Genomic DNA, 23,163 nt, shown 5'->3' on the forward strand with positions numbered 1-23,163 from the left:
TTAACCGACTGAGCCACCCAGGCGCCCCTTTATTTACTTATTTTGAGAGAAAGAGAGAACACTGTACTGTCAGTGTGGAGCCCAATGCAGGGCTCAAACTCACAAACCATGAGATCATGACCTGAGCCAAAATCAAGAGTCGGACACTTAACTGACTGAGCCACCCAGGTGCCCCCATAGATTAGATCATTTAATTTTCATAATACTCCTATAAAATAGATACTATCATCATCATCCTCATTTATGGACAAGGAAACTGAGGCAAAGAGCAGTTAAGTCACACAGCTTACACACACGTGTGTGTGCCCACACACACATGGGCAAAGTTGGTATTTGTACCTAAGCACTCTGGCTCTGGAGCCCTTACAAAGTACATGAAGAAACGATATACCTATTGCAGCTTAAATGTATATCACATCAACTTCACAAGATATGCTAAACATGGCCTGGCTATTGCTAATAACTTTGAATCTCTTCAGCACAAATTAGAATAATTCAGTGTGCTACACATAGTTGAAAAAAACACAGTTACATGGTTTCCTTTATTCTTTCTTAAACTTCTTGGAAATGAATTCACAGTGCTTTGTATCCAGCACAAAATAGGGCTTTAATCTTTATTTAATTCAACCAAGCTAGTAAGTTTTCATTAGCTTTGTAGGAAAATGCATCAGAAGGCATTAAAAGCAAATAAGCAAACAGTGGTAGTAAAATACACAAACAGTCAATATAAACATAAATGATCATTATTGCCTCCTAGATACAAATTTTGGCTAGCTTTGGGAAAATGATTCAACGAATATTTTCAAGACTACAATTTAAAATGGTTACTGGGGCGCCTGGGTGGCGCAGTCGGTTAAGCGTCCAACTTCAGCCAGGTCATGATCTCGCGGTCCGTGAGTTCGAGCCCCGCGTCGGGCTCTGGGCTGATGGCTCAGAGCCTGGAGCCTGTTTCCGATTCTGTGTCTCCCTCTCTCTGACCCTCCCCCGTTCATGCTCTGTCTCTCTCTGTCCCAAAAATAAATAAATTTAAAAAAAAAATAAAAATAAAAAAAAAATAAAATGGTTACTAACTGCAGTAAAGCATGTATTTACCTGGAATGCTTTCTTTGAAAGCTTCAGAGTGATTTCCAAATATACCATAGTATTTTTTTTTACATTTATTTATTTATTTTTGAGAGAGACAGAGACAGTGTGAGTGGGGGAGGGGCAGAGAGAGAAAGAGGCAGAGAGAGAATCCTAAGCAGGTTCCATGCCCCCAGCCGGGGAGCCTGATGCGGGGCTCGAACCCACAAGCCATGAGATCATGACCTGAGCCAAAATCAGGAGCTGGATGCTTAACTGACCAGAAGCCATCCAGGAGCCCCAGTATTTTAATGAGCATAAAAGATCTATAATCAATGATATTCTTTTCATATGTACAGGAAGCTTGGGCCTGGACACTAAAACAAAAGTTCTGAGAAGATACCTTATGATAGCCATTGTAGGAAGATGATTGAGAGACCTTGTTTTTTCAGGTTCTGTTTCTTGAAGGTAATAATCAAAATTGGCAAGAACTAGAATATCTTCTGTACATAACTGGCCAGATAAAATCAGATTTGACCATTTCACAGTCTCACAGGATTCTTTAGTCAGAATTCAAAAAGCCATTCATTCTAGAGTTAGTAGTTTCACAGCCTCCCAGATCAGGTACCCTATCAGAGGATGGTCTGGCAACCCCCGAGGTGACTTGAAATGGCTGTGCCATCAGGCATATGCTTTGGAACTACCTCACTGCCCTTTCTGAACCTCTATCGCCACCTCTATTTGAGTCCTTTCCTAAGCACCTAACTTATGCATCCTTTCAACTAGTATTTATTGAAGATATACAATATGATGGGGCTGCTTTTGACATTGGAGACAAGCAATAAATGAGAACTTGATACCATGCCCTCACAGAGCTTATATACATATACATACATACATACATACATACGTACATACATAAAGACAGGTCACACACACGTTAAAAATGTTAAGTTATATAATTGTTGGATGCTGATTCATACTGTGAAGAACATTACACAGGACGATGGGGTAAAGTGAGAAAGGAAAAAAATCACCCGTTTTCTGGGAGCTGGTCTGGAACTTAGAGCTAGATGGTGGTGTTCTCCCATTGAACGGAACAATTTTGTGGCACATCGACATGAGATAAGACCACTCTGGGATTGCGATGGAGACAATGACAACAAAAAGACTACCCTATAGTCATGTCTAAGCGAGACAAAACCAACTACACTGGGTAGACCCCTAAAATGACTGAAGAGCCCCTCTCCCAGCTACCACAAGTGAATGCTGTTTCTTTACTGACTGCAGCTTCAGCCCCACTCTGCTCCTCCTGCCTCTAAGATAGAATTCGCTAAGACATGCAATCACAGAATGACTCCCCTTTCTTAACAGCCCCCAATCCAGAGTAAATCCCAGTTCCTTGATATAAGCCCAAACCCTTAACACGCCCCACTGTAGACTTTCTTCGAGACATCCCGTTTTGCCAAGATGTGCATTCTCGCTTGGTGGCAGGGGCATCTATAAGCCCAACTTTGTTGGATTACAATGTGTTCCCGGTGGTCTTTGATTAACGGGCATCAACAGGAGGGAGAGGGAACAATTCTTTAGTTAGGATGGTCAGGGAAGTCTTTGATGAAGTGTTGTTCTGCTAAGAACTGAAAAGTAAAGGGGCAGTCATCTGAATATTGGGAGAACATTCCCATCAGAGGAAAAAACAGCTTGTATTTTTAAACAATATTTTTATTAAAAAATTTTTTTTGAACATTTATTCATTTTTGAGAGCCAGAGCATGGGTGGGGGAGGGGCAGAGAGAGAGAGAGGGAGACACAGAATCTGAAGCAGGCTCCAGGCTCTGAGCTGTCAGGACAGAGCCCGATCCGGGGCTTGAACTCACTGACCTTGAGATCATGACCTGAGCCGAAGTCTAACGCTTTTAACCGACTGAGCCACCCAGGCACCCCTAAACAACATTTTTAAATTTCAAGTACATCATCTCCTTTGAACACTGATTTTGGGGTGGGGGGAGCTAATCCTATTCTCATATTCTACTTCTAACCAAGAAAAGCTTTTGGGGGCACCTGGGTGACTCAGTTGATTAAGCGTCTGACTGGCTCAGGTCATGATCTCGCCGTTTGTGAGTTCGAGCCCCATGTTGGCCTCTGTGTTGACAGCTCAAAGCCTGGGGCCTGCTTTGAATTCTGTCTCCCTCCCTCTCTCTGCCCGTCCCTTGCTCGCACTGTATCTCTCTCTCTCTCTCAAAAATAAATAAACATTAAAAAAAAAAAAGAAAGAAAAAAAAGAAAAGCTTTTGGAGAAAAAGAAATCTGAGGTGTCATGTAAAGAGGTAAGGAGGTAGAATGTGGAGGCAGTGTGGGTTAAGGCAGCGTCAGTGTGCATAATACTGAGGAAGGCTTAGCCATGGTTTTATTCCTATTCCAACTTGGGACCCTGTTCTCTGTGGGCTGTCTCCTTCCAAGGTTTTAACAAGCAATTAACAATAGAACTGGTAGCCATCCCTCCTAGAAATATATTCATTAAGAAGAGCCTTCTTCATCAAAATCCTTGAGGAGAAAGCAGCAAAAACCTCTTTGATCTTGGCCAAGCAACTTCTTACTCAACATGTCTCCAGAGGCAAGGGAAACAAAAGCAAAAATGAACTACTGGGACCTCATCAAAATAAAAAGCTTCTGCACAGCAAAGGAAATAATCAGCAAACTAAAAGGCAACCGACAGAATGGGAGAAGATATTTGCAAATGGCATATTAAAGGGTTAGTATCCAAAATCTATAAAGAACTTACCAGACTCAACACCCAAAAAACAAATCATCCAGTGAAGAAATGGGCAAAAGACATAAGTAGACACTTCTCCAAAGAAGACATCCAGATGGCCAACAGACACATGAAAAAATGCTCAACATCACTCATCACCAGGGAAATACAAATGAAAACCACAATGAGATACCACCTTACACCTGTCAGAATGGCTAACATTAACAACTCAGGCAATAACAGGTGTTGACGAGGATGAGGAGAAAGAGGATCTCTTTTGCGTTGTTGGTGGGAATGCAAGCTGGTGCAGCCACTCTGGAAAACAGTATGGAGGTTCCTCAAAAAATTAAAAATAGAACTACCCTACAACCTAGCAATTGCACTACTAGGCATTTATCCATGGGATACAGGTGTGCTGTTTCGAAGGGACACATGCACCCCCATGTTTATAGCAGCACTATCAACAATAGCCAAAGTATGGAAAGAGCCCAAATGTCCATCGATGGATGAATGGATAAAGAAGAGGTGGTATATATATACAATGGGGCATTACTTGGCAATCAAAAAGAATGAAATCTTGCCATTTGCAACTACGTGGATGGCATTGGAGAGTATTATGCTAAGTGAAATCAGTCAGAGAAAGACAAAAATCATAGGACTTCACTCATATGAGGATTTAAGAGACAAAACAGATGAACATAAGGGAAGGGAAACAAAAATAATATAAAAACAGTGAGGGGGACAAAACGGAAGAGACTCATAAATACGGAGAACAAACTGAGGGTTACTAGAGGGGTTGTGGGAAGGGTGATGGACTAAATGGGTAAGGGGCACTAAGGCATCTACTCCTGAAATCATTGTTGCACTATATACTAACTAATTCGGATGTAAATTTTAAAAAATAAAAAATAAAATTAAAAAAAATAATAAAAAGAAGATGCTTCTTGAAAATAATCAAAAAGTCAGAGTTAATATTTTTGCCACATAAGGTCCTTCTTAATACTAGGCCAGCAACAGATATAAATGTGACCCTGAACTATCATTGCCAGGAGGATATGAGATATACTGATGCTTAATGGAGGTAGTACTTATCAAAGAGCAGTCTAATAATGCTACTGTTCCAAGATTTTAGGGAGTTGGGAAGGAAAGATAGGGATTCCTTAGAGAAATTCCCTGTGAAAAGCTGAAACTATTATCCACTCTTAGAGATTTATATTGCACATTAGAATATGAAGGGCTGTGAAAAATCTAACATAAAGTTATCAGATGAAGTGTGTTTAGCACAGCAATGATAAACTTGATTGACCACACACCACCTTCCCGCCTTGACCGCTTGAGGGATTAATTTCTGTGGCCTACACATTTATACATGCTGTTACTGGGAAATCAACCACTGCCCTAGAGGTTAATTGAAGTGGTTGCACACCTCGTCCAAAGACGGGGGTTCCTATTTCTGCAATGGGATTGCTGACTTGGATTGGTGTTGACAGGATCTGCACAGCTCCACTGTGCACATTACATGCCACCTTTCCATTCCCTTCAAATCTCCTGAAGTCAGCAAATGCCTGGCACCATTAGTTTCTGGTGACTGCCAGCTAATCTTGCCATGCTGCATATTACTTATGGTGACATTACAATATTCAAGGATTTCTTTCCTTCCTCTATTGTTTGCTAATCGTGACTCCATTTCCTTGACTATTTCTTTGACAAAGCTTCTACTGAAGACTTGTATTTTAATATTCGGCAGGTTAATCTTCCTTTGTACCTTTATCACTTTTCTTGGCCATATTTGGTCAAACTGTTGGCAGAACACAAATAAATGGCACAAGCAGAACCTATAACCTTAGCATTTGTTGGCTTGTAGCCTGCCACATTGGCTTTCATTGACGGGGAGTGTAAGATAAGCACAGAGAAATAAGGGAGAGACTTATTATTAATAGTATGCCAAGATGGCTTGTGTTTTGTTTCTTAAATATTTTAAGGACATATTTTCTTAAGAAAAAAATTTCAGAATGAGATATTACTGTAAGTCAATACTACATGGACAGACTTCACCTGAGTTACAGTGTACCCTAAAGCACCTTGTGCTGGTCTGGGTCCTGGAGAGGCAGACCCCAAAATGAGATTAAATGTGCAAGAAATTTATTGGGAGAAATACCTGTGCGAGAAAATAGGAAGGGAACCTAAAGAGGCTCAGAGAGCCAACAAACTGATACAAATCTGACCCTGAGTGAGTGGGGAAATGGAAGGAGGGACAGAGGAAAGTTGTAAGGCACTAATTTTAAGAAAAGTTCGGCAAGGCCTTCAGGGGAACCCTGGAGCCCAAGTACCCCACCAGAGGGGTCTTGTCTCCTAAGAACGGGCCAGTTTGTATAACTCTGCTTTGTTGAGAACAGCCCATGGGAAGCATAGCCTCAGTGCAAATGGAATAATGGGTCCCAGAGCACAGGAGCTGGGGTCTTCTTTAACATCTAAGAGGCACTTCCCCATGGTTGTCACACAAGATTCTCAAAATATGACATACATACAAATCACCCAAGAATCTTATTAAAATGCAGATTCAATAGGTCTGGGTGGGACCTAAATTTCTGTATTTCTAACAGGTTCTCAGATAATATGACGCTGTTGGTCCACACACCTCACGTTGAGTAGCATGGTCCTAGAGAATGTTTGGAAGAGCCCTATTTAAACTATCTATGTTTATGGAGAACGCTTCACAGGATTAACTCCTCACCTGATGTAACAGTCATCTCTGTCATAGTCAGATGTATACCCTTCCAGGTTAGGGTTGTTGTTTTTTCCCCCATTCACATAACTCATTCTTGCCTCTAATATCACAGCTGTCAATCTCATCTTGTCACACTGCTTGCAAAACCTGCTAATGGTCATCTCTATATCATCTCTATATCTATACGCATTCATTTTTGCTATGAAGGGAGGGCTTTGACCCTTTGTGATCTCCATAACATCCCTTCTCTCCTCCAATTATTTGATTCAGAAAGTTTATGTTTCTTAATCTTTTTTTTTTTCCTAAGTAGGCTCCATGCTCAACTTGGAGCTTGAACTCAGGACACTGAGATCGAGAGTTGCATGCTGTACCAACTGAACCAGCCAGGCACCCATTTCTTAATCTTAAGCAAAAAATTGCAAGCATCTCCTATCAACCATATTGCACTCTCAAGTCTATCTGACATAGAAGCTCTGGTGCAGCCAGTCACCCCATCTTTCTTGCTGAGAAGTCCATGGAATCTGGCCACCTGTGTCTCCACTAGGTCACCTGAAGCCTTCTGCAGTTATCACACTAACAGCAAGCAGCCAGACACATATTGTTAAACACATCTGCTCTCTTCCTTCACTCTGGTCCCTGGCCTCTTTGTATATCTTAATTCTATTCAGTGTTTACTGTGTTAGAGAGCAGTTTTCATACTTTTTTTTTTTAAGCCATGTAATTCTTTCATCAAAGGAAGCTTAAGTAAGTTAGTTTGGTCTCACTAGAAAAGTGGGACATAGAGAGGTCACCATGAACATTCCTTGTGCGTTAAGGTGCTGAAGCATCATCACAAAAGCTATGGGCAGCAAGTGAAGGATTTCAAGGAAGAAAAAAGACATGATCAGACTCTAACATTGTGAATGATTACTCTGGCAGATGTGAGGAGGATAACTTGAACAGCGTCCAGATGGAATCCAAAAGAAAAGGGAGGAGGATATGAGGAACATAAGGGATACAGGAATCCAAATCATCAAACTTGCTGTTTGGGTGTGAAAGCAGTGAAAGACAGGGGTGCAGCATGTCTCCCAGGGCTCATGCTTGGGCAATTAATTATCGACCCAGAGATGCAGCGGTTGCCAATTCCTGAACTGGGGAAGACAGGAGGATGACAAGAGGTTTAGGGAGAAAGATAACTGAGTTTGGTTTTGAACATACTGAGTTTGAAGAAGACATCCAGTAACCAACATTTTGGGTAAACTGATATGGAAATCAGAAGAATCTGGCTTAGAGACCCCTCTTGGATCCAAATCTATGTTACTGTCTGCAAACCATTCTCAGTCTCTGCTTAGGCAACTGCTCAAAGTTCATGTTAGGTAAAATCTTTTCAACTAAGTTGTCAATAAAGTTTTGCTTTTTTTCCCAAGGTGTTTTACAAAACAGGTTGGTTGTTTGCTACACTTGTTACTTCAGTAACTATTTCTTTCCTTCTCTTCCAAAGTGCTCTTTGCATGTCTAAGTTTGGGGTTCTCTGTATCTGACACATAAGCATTCAGTGCATTAGAGAGGGTTTTGTTTTGTTCCTTTTAGCAAAGAATCATTTCTGTTCAGAATCTGAGCTCAAAAGAAAAATTAAAGGCTCTAGCTAAGAAGAAATAGGAATTACGGCTGACCTTACACAATGTGGGGGTTAGGGATGCCAAACCCCTGTGCAGTAAAAAATCCACACGTAACTTGACTTCCCAAAAACTTAACTCCTAATAGCCTACTGTTGACAGGAAGTCTTACCGATAACATAAAGTCAATAACATATTTCGTAAATGCATTACATACTGTAGTCTTACAGTGAAATAAGCTACAGAAAATATTAAGAAAATCATGAAAAAAACATTTACAGTATTGTATTGTATTTGTCCAAAAAAGTCCACATGTAAGTGGACCCCTGCAGTTCAAACCCATGTTGTGCAAGTGTCAACTGTAATAGAAAATCATGGGTGTAATCTGTAGAAGGTAAAATAAACTGGGCTTCTGTGATATATGGTAAGAAAAGAGGTGTTATGTAAAATAAACTGCATACAGTGTGCTTTGTTTAGACTGTTAAGTTGTGCTGTGCATTGTTTTGTTATATTTTAACACGGTAGTTTTCAAATTTGGGCTTAAAGTCTTTGAGGGGCCTCTGTGGGGGGGGAGGGAAGGTTGTTGGTAATTTGGACTTCAGGCCCATCACCACTATTTCAGCCAGAACGATCTAATCTGTTTTACATAAGCTTTCATTGAAGGAAGGATTCTATGTTTTTTTTTTTTTTTTTAATTTATTTATTTTGAGAGAGAGAGAACACGAGAAGGGGAGAGCAGTAGAGAGAGAATCCCAAGCAGGCTCTGTTATCAGCATGGAGCCTGATGTGGGGCTCAAACTCACAAACTGTGAGATCATGACCTAAGTCAAAATCAACAGCCAGATGCTTGACTTACCAACTGAGCCACCCAGCCCCCACCCCATGGCTTTTTTTTTTAACTGTGAAAATCACTATTTTATGCAATAGAAGCTGTAAGAAATGTGAAGAGATCAATGAAGGAAGAGTTCAGAGTGAAGGAAGAAAGCTGTTTAACAATAGATGGACATCTAGGTAGTATTAGGATGCTAACTGCAGAAAGTTTCAAGCAACCTGGAGATGCATGGTGGCCAAACCCCATAGCACTTCAGGCAAATTCCTTGCCTAGTAGAGAAATACCATGATAAACTGGCAGTACCATGGACTTTGGGGCCCAACTTGGTTGGAAGGAGGAGCTAGAAACTGTTTTAGCTCAAGATGAAGAAAAACACACTGTCCAAACCAAATAGAGGGAGGAAATGTGATCAACATTACTGAGGGCTAAAGCCCTCCAAGCACTCTCTTGGAACCAAAATGAATGCACAGCTGCAAACTTATGGAGACAATCAGAAAGCCACATGCAAGCCATGTGACAAGAGGAGGTTAACAGCTATGATGTCAGAGGCAATGAACTGCATGAAATTTCTTACACGGGCCACAATTTTTCTGCCAGTATTTTTCTCACCATCTGAAACAACTACCCTCTCTTCTTCAATTAGCTAACCTCTACCTGTTCTTCTATAAGTCAATGCAAGCATTCTCTGGAACAAGAAGCCCAGTAAAATTTGGATGGGCGGGGATATCTGGGTGACTCAGTTGGTTAAGTCTCCCACTTTGACTCAGGTCATGGTCTCGCAGTTTGTGGGTTCCAGCCCTGGGTTGGGCTCTGTGCTGACAGCTCAGAGTCTGAAGCCTGCCTGGGATTCTGTGTCTCCCACTCTCTCTCTGACTCCCAACAACCCCCTTCCCCCCTCCCCCCCCCCCCCCCCCCCCCGCACTTGAGCTGTCTCTCTCTTAAAAAACACATTGGTTGGACAGCCTTTTTTGGTGCTACTAACACAACAGGACACAATTCTAGTCCATTTTAATCTTAATTACTTTTGTTTCTCCCCCTCTTAGCTCCTTAAAGGCAATGCATTATGTCTGAAAATGCATCTGTAAAGCTTAGCACAAGAGCCTAATAAATATCTGAATTAATAAATCCACAAGGCTCAGTAAGATCCTCTCAAAGTAATTTAAGCAGACTTCTTTACAAGTACTTCAGTGGTGCACTCTTAGATAAGTTTTATGGGGTAATTAAAACACGCCCATAATTAAGACAAAAGAGAGGATGTCATATTTTGAGGTTTTGTCTGTGCGTGTGAAGAATGAAGAGGGACAAAATCCCAGTTGAATAAGATATTATGTGCCTTGATTACGATAGCCATATAATTCACAACCAATGTATTGCAAAGTAGGTGTTGGAGGGGTGGGGTGGAGTGGAGACTAACTGAAGCAAATTGATGCAAATGTTTTGGGTAATGAAACAATGACCATTACGTTGGCTGGCATAACTAGTGTCTTGTACAAAAGGAGCTTTTAGGCAAAATGTCCAAGAACGCCAAAACAACCAACCAACCAACCAACAAAACCCCAAAAAGCTATCACAATACAACAGTTGGGTGGTAAGTTTTCCTGCACGCTTTCGAAATGCCGCCTGCTCTCTCCTCGCTTGTTTTTGGAAAATCAAACACATCCTTGCCCAGATTAAACAAAATACCTTAAAACACGTTTTTAAAAATCCAGAAAACAAAACAAAACAAAACAAAACAACCCCTGCCTGGAAATGCAAAGACGAGTCTGGGCTGTAGACTGCGGTCGAATTCCTCCCTGGGCTGTGGCGGTAAGCCCGACGCCCCAACGTTTCCCGGGGACTCCGGGGTATACCGCGGCCGCAGTGGGCGACCTGAAGCCCCCAGCCCCGGCGTTTCCAGGACACGGAGCCCAGAAGCCCTCCAGCCGTTTCTCTAGCGGGCCGGCTTCCCCGGGCGCCGCTAAGGGGCAGAAAGAAGGCGGGCACAGGGCCAGGGAGAGGAACCTCGGGTGCGGAGAGGCCCTCACATCACCTGGCCCACAACCCGGAAGCAGATGCGGGCTGCGCGGCGCGCCCCGGGTTGCGGTTCCGGGTCGGCCTCGCTGCAGCCGGTACTCCGCTCGCCGCCGCAGCGCCCCGCCCCCGCACTACGGACCTGGGCCGGCGGCGGCCGCCTGGCTGCTCCCGGGGCCACATGGCTGAGGGGGACGCAGGGAGCGACCAGAGGCAGGTGAGGGCCCGCCGGGGCGCCGACCTCCAGGCTCGGCTCGGCCTCGCCTCGCCGTCCCGGGCCTCCTCCGCCGAGAGGCCCTCTGCCCGGGGCCGCCCCCATTCCCGCCGGCACCGTCCGGGCCTCCAGGCGCGCCGTTTGCTGCACCGCGTTCCATTCTCTTGGCGCCCGTTCTCCGCCGATCGCCCTCCGGCCAGCCGCTCCCGGGCGTCGGCGGGCTCGGCCTGCCTCCGACGGTGTCGTCGTCAACCATCAGCACGCGACGGAGCAGCTCCGGCCCGGCGACAGAAATCCGGGTTCTGCTTTCTTCCCTGTCGCCGGGTCACCTTGGACAAGCCACTTATCTCCAGTTTCTGCCTTTGCAAAATGGGCAATAATAACACAAACCCTGGAGTTCCTTGAGGGCCCGCTGGATCTTACTCCTCTTGATAGTGAGCTTTCCCTAGTGCGTGGCTCACGTGGGTACTCTTAAAAGCTTTTCCATCTGGGCTGTGAGGCCAAAATGAGATGCATACAAGGTTGCATACTTTGCTTCCCCTTTTCACCTTTAGATCCTGTTATTTTTCTTTTTTAACCCCAAACCAAAGAATAATTTCCGAAATGTTTTTAGGATACGATTACCAAAAAAAACAATGAAACAACCACCCATACCTGTGCCTAAATCCAAAAGAAACAATGGATATATTAAGTAGGAATATATGGCTAGTATATAGCAAGGATACTGGGGAGTGGGAGTGAGGATTACGTGGTACCTAAGAAAAGGTGAAGCAGAGGATGTGTGTTCATCTTCCCACTTGTAAATCATGCTGTAGGGTATTGTATATATCTTGGCTCACTAGTGGCCAAAAACCCAGTGATGTTGCAGCAAGGCTGGTCCTAGTCCTTGTCTGGCAACCACTTACAGAGTAGAACATGGTGACCTGCTGCTAAGACCTTTTGGCAGTGTTCCTTCAGGGATCCTTTATAAAGGCTAGTAATGTTAAATAAAAATACTTTATAAGAGGAAGGAAAATTCAGGCTTTTAGGGCATGTACATTCGTTGACTTTTTTTCCTCCCATCAACTTCTTACAGAATGAGGAAATTGAAGCAATGGCAGCTATCTATGGCGAGGAATGGTGTGTCATTGATGACTGTGCCAAAATATTTTGTATTAGAATTAGCGACGATATAGATGACCCCAAGTGGACACTTTGCTTGCAGGTATTTTTCCCTCCTTCTCTATAGCCATTTTCCAGTTACAGCAGGGACTGTATGATTGACTAATACTGTATTCCTCTAAATGACTGTTGTGTGACTTCTGAATTGTCTGTTTTCTTGTTAGCTTTTGTTAACAATTGAGTATCTAAGCACCATGGTAATGAAATCTCTGATCACTCAAGACATGCTTTAACTGATAGTCTCAATCTTTCCTATCCCAGTTATTTTAATTAGATATTCTTAATATACCTTTGACAGACTTGAGTTTCACTTCCTTTCATTGTTCTGTCCATTTAATAGGAGAGGGTTTAAACCTGGAAGGATGGCTAACCTTTAAGAGGAAGAATAGGTTAGTAATTTAAAAGGCTTTATAAAACAGATACTTGTTTCTTTATTAACTGAGAATCAGTGTGGTTAAGATAAAAAAATGACAAGATCAGTATAGCTTTCTGTATTAATGCTTATTCTTTGGTGACTGCCTGTATTTTCAACATAAAGGTTTTTGTCAGTGTTTGTTTTTATAACAACACTGATCTGGGAACAAAGGTGTATGGGTCTCTGTCAAGGGTTAGTTATTTAATGTGTTTACCAGTATTTAATAGGATTCTTTTTTTAATATTTCTTCAGAAAAATACCTGGAACATGCTATAGTGCCACCCTTTTCACTTGAGGTTAGGGTTTAATGCCCCTATTTCAGTTTTCCTTTCATCTTTGTCTTCCCCACTCTTATTTCCTAACTTTCATTGCTTGTATACCTTCTCTGTAAATAATGTGCTCCTTAAAAATTGGCATTATCATTAACAACATACTTTAAGTATAAATATGAGGAGGCATTTCTCTCCTGAGATTGAACAAAATAACTGTTTTGATTTTAGTTTGGCAAGTAGGAAATTTGTCCAGTGACTAGCTTTATAAATATTGTTAATTTTGAGTCATGATGAAGTATAAACAGATTTATTTTTAAACTGCTTTACAGGTGATGCTACCAAATGAATACCCAGGTACAGCTCCACCTATTTATCAACTGAAGTAAGCTATATTTCTATGTTTATATTCTTACAAAAAGATTATACTTTTTAAAGATTATTTCTCTATATTGTGCTTTGTGTTTATATAAAATACTTTTCTTAGGAAAATACATATGGAAGTTAAGAACACCTTTTGGGGGCACCTGGGTGGTTCAGTTGGTTAAGCCTCTGACTCTTGATTTCGGCTCTGGTCATGATCCCACAGTTCGTGGGCTCAAGCATCATGTTGGGCTCTGTGCTGGCAGCACAGAGCCTGCTTATGAGTCTCTCCCTCTCTCCCTCTCCCACTCCCCCTGCTCATGTTTGCATGCTCTCTCTCTCACAATGAAGAAACTTTCTTTTTGGTAATGTTTATTCATTTTTGAGAGAGAGAGACAGTGTGAGCAAGGGAGGGGCAGAGAGAAAGGGAGACACAGAATCTGAAGCAGGCTCCTGGCCCTGAGCTGTCAGCACAGAGCCGGATGTGGGGCTCAAACCCACAAGCCTTGAGATTCTGACCTGAGCCAAAGTCTGTTGCTTAACCAACTGAGCCATCCAGGCACCTCTGTTTTAAAAGTTTATTTGGGGGTGTCTGGGTGGCTCAGTTGGTTAAGCATCCGACTTCGGCTCAGGTCATGATCTCATGGTTCGTGGGTTTGAGGGCCATGTCAGGCTCTGTGCTAACAGCTCAGATTCTGTATGTGTTGTCTTTCTCTCTCTTCCTCTGCCCCTCCCCTGCTCACACTGTCTCTCTCTCAAAAATAAAAATACATAAACATTTTTTTTTTAATTTTTTTTTTCAACGTTTATTTATTTTTGGGACAGAGAGAGACAGAGCATGAACGGGGGAGGGGCAGAGAGAGAGGGAGACACAGAATCGGAAACAGGCTCCAGGCTCTGAGCCATCAGCCCAGAGCCCGACGCGGGGCTCGAACTCACGGACCGCGAGATCGTGACCTGGCTGAAGTCGGACGCTTAACCGACTGCGCCACCCAGGTGCCCCGACATAAACATTTTTAAAAAAATAAAAAAGTACTTGAAAAGAACACCTTTTGGACTTTGTATAGAGCATTTAAATAAAAAAATTTAAATTATATAAAAAACACATTGCAGAACGCATTTAGTATAAAAGAATCACAGCGTTCATAGGGATAAAATAGCTACTGAATTGTATTTAGAAAGAGAGAGAGAGAGAAATCTTTCTCTTTAGACAAACTGGTGGTTTAGTTTCTCCTAATCTGGTTCTGCTGACCTAGCCATAGTTCCTTGGCATGCCTCTGCCTAAGACTGCTTGCCCTCTGGGAATTACCCATGCTCGGTGCTTCTGGTGCTTCTCCCTGCCCCTTGTTGTGGAGGAACCATCTTCTTAGCAGCCTAAGCTTAATCTTAGTCATGACCTGTTGATTGCAAATGATCTTTGATCAGCTTTGTCCACTTGACCTCCTAAGATGTATAAACTTGTGTGAAGAGAATTCCATTAAATTGTCATTATTAAAATTTTTACCTACCAGTGGGATAATTTTTTGTATGTGTTTTAAAACAGAAATAAAATTTGATAATAATAATGGTTCTGTTAATTTTTATTGAAAATGAGAGATATAATTTTAGAATGCCTATAAACATAAATGCCCTTTTCAGGAAAAGTTGATATATATTTTTGCAGTCACGTGGCAACCACTCTATTTGTTAAAGTTGTTTTTGAGACACTATTTAGAAAAAAAAAATTGGCAATTCCTAACAGTGTCGCAGATACTGTGAATCTGGAAATTTGGATTCTCGAACTTGTTCTGCCATTTACGTAAACCCGGACAGGTTCATGATATCCTATGAACTCACCTCTGTTTTTTAAACCATATTTTAATTGAATAATATTGGGATTGCCTTCATCAAGGTTTCCTGGGAGGACACAATAAGTTAATGCCAATGAAAGCATTTTGGAGCTGTATAGATTTGTACAATATAACATTTTAATGAAAGTAGGTAATTTTTAAAAGTTATCAAATAATTTGTAATTTAATCAGTAATTTCTGTTTGAATTATAAACACAGTCCTTGAATAGTCTTCTTCATTGTGTTTTATTTAATCTTAGTGCTCCTTGGCTTAAAGGACAAGAACGTGCAGATTTATCAAATAGCCTTGAGGAAATATATATGTAAGTAGCAAATGATTTAAAAAAAAATTCTACTTGTGATTTTATTGTGGGCTTTTGTTGCAACTGATATGTTAAGGCATTTTCTAAAGTTTTTGTTAAGCTGCCTTTCCCTTAACCTAAAGGATGCATTTGAAGAGTCTTTGAAAGACTGGTCATATAATTTTATATATACACTTGATATGATTTCTACTTAGATAAAACAAAAACAAAAAACAGTAACGATTCAGAGCTAATAGCTGTAAAAATACCAGATTGTGAAAGTAAACCCAAAGATACAGTTCTTGTTTTAATACTTTCACAGGCTATGTTGAATGAAACTGGTTACAGCAGAATCTTGTATTAGGTCATAAAACTGAGAGTCTATTGACACTGTATTCTTCACTGTTTCATTCATTTAAGAAATACTACAAGATAGGCACTGTACTAGGTCATAGGTACACATAGTAAAAACAAAAATGGTCTTTTTTCATGGCATTTAGAACTTACTGATAGAGATGTCACTCATGACATTGTAAAGTGAAGGTAAAACTGCAGCTCTGATAAGTTCTGTAAAAGAAAGATATTAATGTGCAGTACTAAATGAATTTGAAACAAGATATAACCTAGTCAAGGATGGCTTGACTTCAGAGCTGAATTACTGAAGTGAAGATAACTAGCGAATGGCACAACATGTGCAAAGGCTCTGTGTCAAGGAGCTTGTCAAGACATAAAGTTGGTGGTATGAAGGGGGAAGAGAGGGGAGGGGAGAGGAGGGAGGATGCTGGGACAGTGACCTGGTGAGGTAGGCAGGGGAGGTCATGCACAGTCTTGGAGGCCATGTGAAGGATTGTTGTCTTTGTTGTTAAGACCCGTGGAAAGCAGAGGTTTTCAATGGTGTGATGTCATTGATAAGATTCTGACTTTGAAAACACCAGTCTGTTTCTGTGTGGAGAGCTGATTGGAAGGGAGCAAGAATAGATACGTTAGGAGGCTAATGCAGTAGTCCAGGGAAGATGACTGTGATTTGGATTAATTTTAGTAAGATGTTAATTTAGTAAAATAAACAATGTTTTAGAATCAGTTTTACTGTAATCCAGAAACTGGTAAGGATTGTCTTATATGTTCTAGGTGGCCACCCTTTTTGGTACAGTGTATCCCTGGGATCTCGGCCAGGTTCCTTTTCCTCCTAAAATATTTAATTAAAATGTGGTAAGTCTTTATGGAATTGCTTCTGTTCATTCCTTCCTGGAGAAGTATGGTCTTCCTTGAGTCCCAGGTTTACACTTGACCCTGGAAGTAACCAAGAACTGGATGTATCAATAAAGGATGACCCCATTTAGGTATTCCTCAGCATATAAGTATTATTTATTTCCTCAATTAAATGTTTTCTGATAACTTTCTCTAACCTTACTGGTCATTCCAACTTTACACCCACAAGAAACTTGTTTCTGTAATCTTTTATTTATGTTTATTTACCATTTTATCTTCTCCCTTAGAGTAGAATAAATATACTGCAAATTTGTTCACCAGTGATGTTGTAATTATACATCTTGTGGTCATTTTTTTAGTTCTTATCTTACGTGACATCTGTAACTTATGCTGATGTTGAAATACCTCTTTCTTGAAAACCTTCCCATATTTGGATTCTATCATACTAATGTTTGTCATTAGTATGTCATGTACTCAGAAATGGCTTCCCATTTGCCTTTTTTCTATCCAAAAGCCCCTCTTTTACTAAGAGATAGATCCCTTCCCATAGGACACAATTTGGTGTTCTCCCTAACTGGTTCAGTTGAGCTATTTGGGAAATAGGAAAGGTCAGAGATTATAAAGCAGTTTGTTCTAAAGATAGAATTGTGGTTTATACTGTCTTGCTTATTAAAAAGGGCTTGAATAATCCTAGTCCAATGGTATTGTTTTCACACAGGTGGTGTGAGTAAAAATAAACACTCTTTTAAAAAGAGCACTCTTGGGGCGCCTGGGTGGCTCAGTCGGTTGAGCGGTGGGTTGAGCAGCCGACTTCGGCTCAGGTCATGATCTCGCGGTCCGTGTGTTCAAGCCCCGCATCGGGCTCTGTGCTGATGGCTCAGAGCCTGGAGCCTGTTTCAGATTCTGTGTCTCCCTCTCTCTGACCCTCCCCCGTTCATGCTCTGTCTCTCTCTGTCTCAAAAATAAATAAACGTTAAAAAAAATTTTTTTTAAAAGAGCACTCTTTAAAACACTCTTAAAAAGTTTTGTGACAGCCTTTAATATTTTTCCATAAATCCAGCAGGGGGCAGCAAATTGAAAAATATTATTAGTTTTGAAAATTAGTAAATGTATGAATATAGTTTTAATATTTATAGTTTCATTATATTCTAAATATTATATCACTATGAAGATTTTTACATTAACATCATTTTGTATGTAAAATGTGATTTTTGCCTAGACAAGAGGATGAGCCATGGTTTGTTTCCTCGTAGGTAGGAAAGCAGAAGTCAGAAAACTAACAGTTTTTCCCGTAAGAATGTATTGAGTATCTCCTATATGCTGGTACTTTGTTAGGAGTTTGGAATTTAAAAATGAAGATAAATGTGTACCAGTATGATATAATGATGTAATTACTGAGAGGTTTGGACCAAGTGCTGTACTAGCATTTTTTTAAGAGGTTTTAGCAACAGACTATCTCTGGGCATGTGGATAGAGTTGTAAAGAAGGGTTCCATTGTGAAGGAGACCTTGGAGCATGGTGTTTGCCAGGTAATCAAGTGGGGAGAGGTTTTCTGGTAGAAGGGACTGCATGAGCAAAATCATGTAGGTGTGAAGCAACCTGGCATCTTCAAAATTTAGCAAATAGTTTAAGATGCCAGGTATATAAATTAGGTAAGGATAAGAATAAAGAAGTCCTAAGTTGGGAAAGAAGTGTGGGCATTATGTTGTAGGCTCTAAGTGTTCTACACAGAGTAGTGATGTAATCAGATTTGTATTGCAGTGTGAGAGATGGGCTGTGAAGAGTTTGAGGAGGAGGGAGATGGTGGAAGCCTTTTTAGGAAGGCAACAAGATTGGATGGAGAAGAATGATCAGTTAAAGAAATACTTAAGAATATAGACTGGGGCACCTGGGTGGCTCAGTCGGTTAACCAACCAACCCTTGGTTTTGGCTCAGGTCGTTATGTCACAGTTCAAGAGTTTGAGCCCCATGTTGGGCTCTGTACTGGCAGCATGGAGGCTACTTGGGGTACTGTCTCTCTCTCCCCCTCCCCCTCTCTCCCTCCCTTCTCTCCCTCCTTCCCTCTCTCTCTCTCCCCCATCTCCCTCCCTCCCTCCCTCCCTCTCCCTTTCAAAATAAATAAATAAACTCTTTAAAAAAAAGAATATCGACTAGGATTTGGTGATTAGTTACTTGTAGATTAATTTGCTTATCATACCTTACTTTTGATGAAATATTTTGCATATGAGTATTTTAAATCTGTGAAAATAATTATTTTAATCAAGCAAAAGGTGAATGATGGATTTAAAAATACCTGGAATATAATAATAAATGTTGTTTAAGAGTAATCCCTTAAGGAAAGGGATTAACATTTTTTTTTTTTTTTTGTAGTACAGGTTTTTCCCCACCATCTAAAAGTGGAGCATTCCTATTAAACCCCTCAAAATGGCATAAAGAAAGAATATCCCCAACTTTCTGAATGTTCAAGTTACACTGCTTCACTTTATGAAAGACCTACATTTGGTACAGTAATGGCAGTTCTCGTAAAAGTGAAAATCCTCTTCAGGTTTCTTTTGGTTAGTGAAAATAGCTAATATAGATCTTTTATAAAAGTGCAGTGGCATAACACAAACTTTTGGAAAATGGGGGAATATCTGTATTTAAATTTACAATGGTTCATTTTAACAATATTTAATTTAAAATCCAAGATGATGATTTTAATTTCCCACAGCCCCTCACATTTTGATTTATCATGGAGTCTTAGATTTGAAAGTAGGGAGGAGAGGCTTATCAGATGAGATCAGGTGTGTTCAGGGTGGTATGGCCGTAGACAAGGCGAGGCTTATCAAAGCACAAATTGCCACAAAGCTAAAAGAGTGAGGAAAACATTGTTCAAGACTATTGCAGTAGGGGAGAGAGGCCAGAGCTCAGTCTGACCTCAACTTCCAGAAACAAAAGGCAGAATTTTTTGTGTTTTTAATTCCAATGAGTTAACATACAGTGTTATTAGTTTCATGTATATAAGATACCATAATTCCGTACATTGCTGGTGCTCATCATGACAAGTGCCCTCCTTAATCCCCATCACCTATTTCACCCATCTCCCTACCTACCTCCCCTCTGGTAATCATCTGCTTATTCTCTATAGTTAAGAGTCTCTTTCTTGATTTCTCTCTCTCTCTCTTTTTTTTTTTTTTGTCTCCTTTGCTTTTTGTTTTGTTTAAATTCCACATTTGGGTGAAATCATATGGTATTTGTCTTTCTCTGACTTATTTCACTTAGCATAATATTTCAATCCTTTTTCTATGGCTGTGTAATATTCCATTATACATATTTATATTTATATATGTCACATCTTATTTATCCATTCATCAGTGGATGGACACTTGGGTTTCTTCCATATCCTGGCTATGGTAAATAATGCTGCTATAAACATAGGGGTGCATATATTGCTTTGAATTAGTGTTTCTGTACTTTTTGGGTAACTACCTAGTAATTCGATTGCTGGATTATAGGATAGTTCTATTTTTAACTTTTTGAGGAACCTCCATACTGTTTTCCACAGTGGCTGTACCAGTTTGCATTCCCACCAGCAGTGCACAAGGGTTCTTTTTTTCTCTACATCCTCCCTAACACCTATTGTTTCTCATGTTGATTTTAGCCATTCTGACAGGCGTGAGGTAATATCTGATTGTACTTTTGATTTGCATTTCCCTGATGGTAAGAGATGAAGAGCATCTTTACCTGTGTCTATTCGCCATCTGGGTATCTACTCTGGAGAAATATCTATGTGTTTTGCCCATTTTTTAATTGGATTATTTGTTTTTTGGGTGTTGAGTTTTATAAGTTCTTTACATATTTTGGATACTAACCCTTTATTGTATGTGTCATTTGCAAATATCTTCTCCCATTCCATAGATTACCTTTAATTTTATTGATTTGTTTCTTTTGATGTGTAGAAGTCTTTTGATTTTATGTAGTCCCAGTAGTTTATTTTTGCTTTTGTTTTTCTTGCCAGGAGAATTTTTAAAATTTTCATTCCAGTGTAGTTAACATGCAATGTTATATTAGTTTCAGATGTACAATACAGTGATTCAGCAGTTCCATATATTACCCAGTGCTCATCAAGATAAATCTGTTCTTAATCCCCTTCACTTAATTTACCCCATCCCACACCCCCACCCCCCACCTCCCCTATGGTAACCATCTGTTTGTTCTCTAAAGTTAAGAGTCTGGTTTTTTTTTTTTATTTCTCTTCCTTTGTTTGTTTCTTTAATTCCACATGAGTAGAATCATATGGTATTTGTTTCTCTCTGCTCTGACTTATTTTGCTTAGCATTATGCTACCTAGATCCATCCATTTGTTGCAGATGGCAAGTTTTCATCCTTTTCTATGGCTGAATAATATTCCATTGTTTGTATGTATGTGTATGTATACACATACATACACACCATATTTCCTTTATCCCTTCATCTATTGATGGACACTTGTGTTGCTTTCTTAGTTTGGCTGTTGTAAATAATTCTGCAGTAAACATAGGGGTGCATGTATCCTTTCAAATTAGTGTTTTTGTATTCTTTGAGTAAATGCACAGTAGTGTGATTCCTGGATTGTAGGGTAGTTCTACTTTTAATTTTTTGAGGAACCTGCCTACTGTTTTTCATAGTGGGTACACTAGTTTGCATTCCTATCAACAGAATTTGTAAGGGCTGGGATAAGGATTTGAGGGAAGGTTAATCAGTGAGCTGTGTAAGCCCAGTAAGTTATTTCCTGAGTTTGCAAATGTGTTTCTCATGATTAGGCCATCTGTGTTTGCTAATTGTTGCTCATCATAAGTTAGGCTCCTCCCCTCCCATAAAGACAGGAGAAGGGATGCTGTCTTCCTTAATGATTACAGTTCAAAATGATGGCTGCCAGGTCCTTGAGAAAGACACTCTTAGGCTATAAAACTGACAGGATTCTCCCTAAATCCTTTGGGATACTCCCAAAGGAGTAGAGAAAGAATTTATAATGTCAACTTTTCTAACAAAAATGCACTAAGAAAAGGGAGGTCAGGGCCTATAGTTAGGAAGTTCTGCCAGTCTCAAGTTTAGCTAAGCTGGCATTAAGGCTGTCTTGGCCAGGCTTCTAGAAACAGTTTTGGAAATAATGTGGCCTCTTTGAATCTGTTTTCTCATCTGTAAAATAAGGATAATAGAATACTACTGTTGTGAGGATTAAATGACATAATCTGTGTAATGTGCTTTAGAAGCATATGATAGCCACCCTTAATTTTATTGTTATTAAAAGAATCATCTCATCCAATTTTGTCATTTTGAAAATGGGATAATAGAAACTCAGATTGTGTGATTTATCTGAGGTCACACAACTTAGTAGTGTATTTTAGCAAGTGGCTTTGTCCATAAATCAACAAATATAAATATTAGAAAATTAAAGATACAACAGAGCCACAAGTAACATGACTTTGTTTTGATCATTCTGGATGGGCTAATAGTCATTTAAATATAGCTATTCACAAAATCCAGCTTTTAGTCCAAGTTTGTCTTTTATTCAATTTGAAACAAATATTGTTCTAGACATTTTCTATTTAGCTACTTTACCATAATTTAATTTAATAAATAAAAGCTTAGCATCTCACCCTATAATAAGTAGTTTTTTAAAATTTTGTATCAGAGTCCTTAGGATTCCGTAGACTTCCTCCAGGACCAGTTGTGGGTGGCGTGCAAGGCAGATAGACACAGGAAGGAGTTTGAAAACCACCAAATCCTAGTGGATAGTTAAAATCTTGGACCAAGGAGAAAACACAGTTTCTTCTTACAAGAGAAAACACAAATGCGGCAATAACAACAACAACAACAACAAACAAACAAAACACCATTAGTGATAGAACAAGGGAAAGAGTAACTGTCATTTTACTTAGGAAATTGTAAACACCCACTACAACTTCCATACGTTGGATTTCAGTAAGTTTTGTTAAATACAAGGGAAAAAGGAAGCATTCGGTAACTGATGTTGGGCAGAAGTGCTGTTGTACGTTTTTCTGCAAGAAGCCGTGGGCCGGAGGAGAGGAGATCTGGAGTTAAGGTTTAATTTTGTCTTTATTATTTGGAAAAATTATTTATTAATCATGAAAATTCTTCCAAGGTGTTTTCACAACACTCCAACAACAAATCTGAATGTGAATGTATGATTCATACACAGGATGATTTTCCTGCCTCGAAGGTGGCTTAAGGATTTAGTGAAGTAACAAAGTGTTTTCTACATGTCTTCTGTATAGTAGGTGTTCATTAAACACTAGATACTGGTATTACTATTTTTGGTGATGTGAAGAATTCAATAGAATGAGATTAGGAGATGGAGAGAATTATATACAAAAACATAAATTTGTAAGGATCACAAACACTGATATAAGGGACCCAGTTTTCTCATTGACTACCATCTCC

At 40.1% G+C, this 23,163-nt stretch overlaps 2 protein-coding genes across 6 annotated transcripts in view; one reads left to right on the forward strand and one right to left on the reverse strand.

The window, feature by feature from the left end:
* OSBPL1A (oxysterol binding protein like 1A) overlaps window positions 1-10,730 on the reverse strand; it is a 277,900-nt gene extending 267,170 nt beyond the window's left edge. The window contains exon 1 of the mRNA XM_086682632.1: window positions 10,712-10,730. The gene's annotated coding sequence lies outside the window, so the exon portion shown is untranslated. The remainder of the gene's footprint in view (window positions 1-10,711) is intronic.
* Window positions 10,731-11,037: 307 nt separating this feature from the next.
* Window positions 11,038-23,163, forward strand: part of IMPACT (impact RWD domain protein) — a 30,186-nt gene continuing 18,060 nt past the window's right edge. For 2 of the 5 annotated variants that reach the window (XM_025931322.2, XM_086682644.1), the window contains exons 1-4: window positions 11,038-11,195; window positions 12,268-12,396; window positions 13,370-13,422; window positions 15,490-15,552. In XM_025931322.2, the coding sequence (XP_025787107.1) occupies window positions 11,160-11,195; window positions 12,268-12,396; window positions 13,370-13,422; window positions 15,490-15,552 (281 nt within the window). In that variant the 5' untranslated portion in view covers window positions 11,038-11,159. Of the gene's footprint in view, window positions 11,196-11,223; window positions 11,714-12,267; window positions 12,397-13,369; window positions 13,423-15,489; window positions 15,553-23,163 lie in introns of those variants that run through there. The other 3 variants (XM_086682645.1, XM_086682646.1, XM_086682647.1) reach the window with 3 other exon arrangements.

This window comes from Puma concolor, chromosome D3 (assembly GCF_028749965.1).
Source record: "Puma concolor isolate L17-30 chromosome D3, mPumCon1.1.hap2, whole genome shotgun sequence".
NCBI classification, from domain to species: domain Eukaryota; kingdom Metazoa; phylum Chordata; class Mammalia; order Carnivora; family Felidae; genus Puma; species Puma concolor.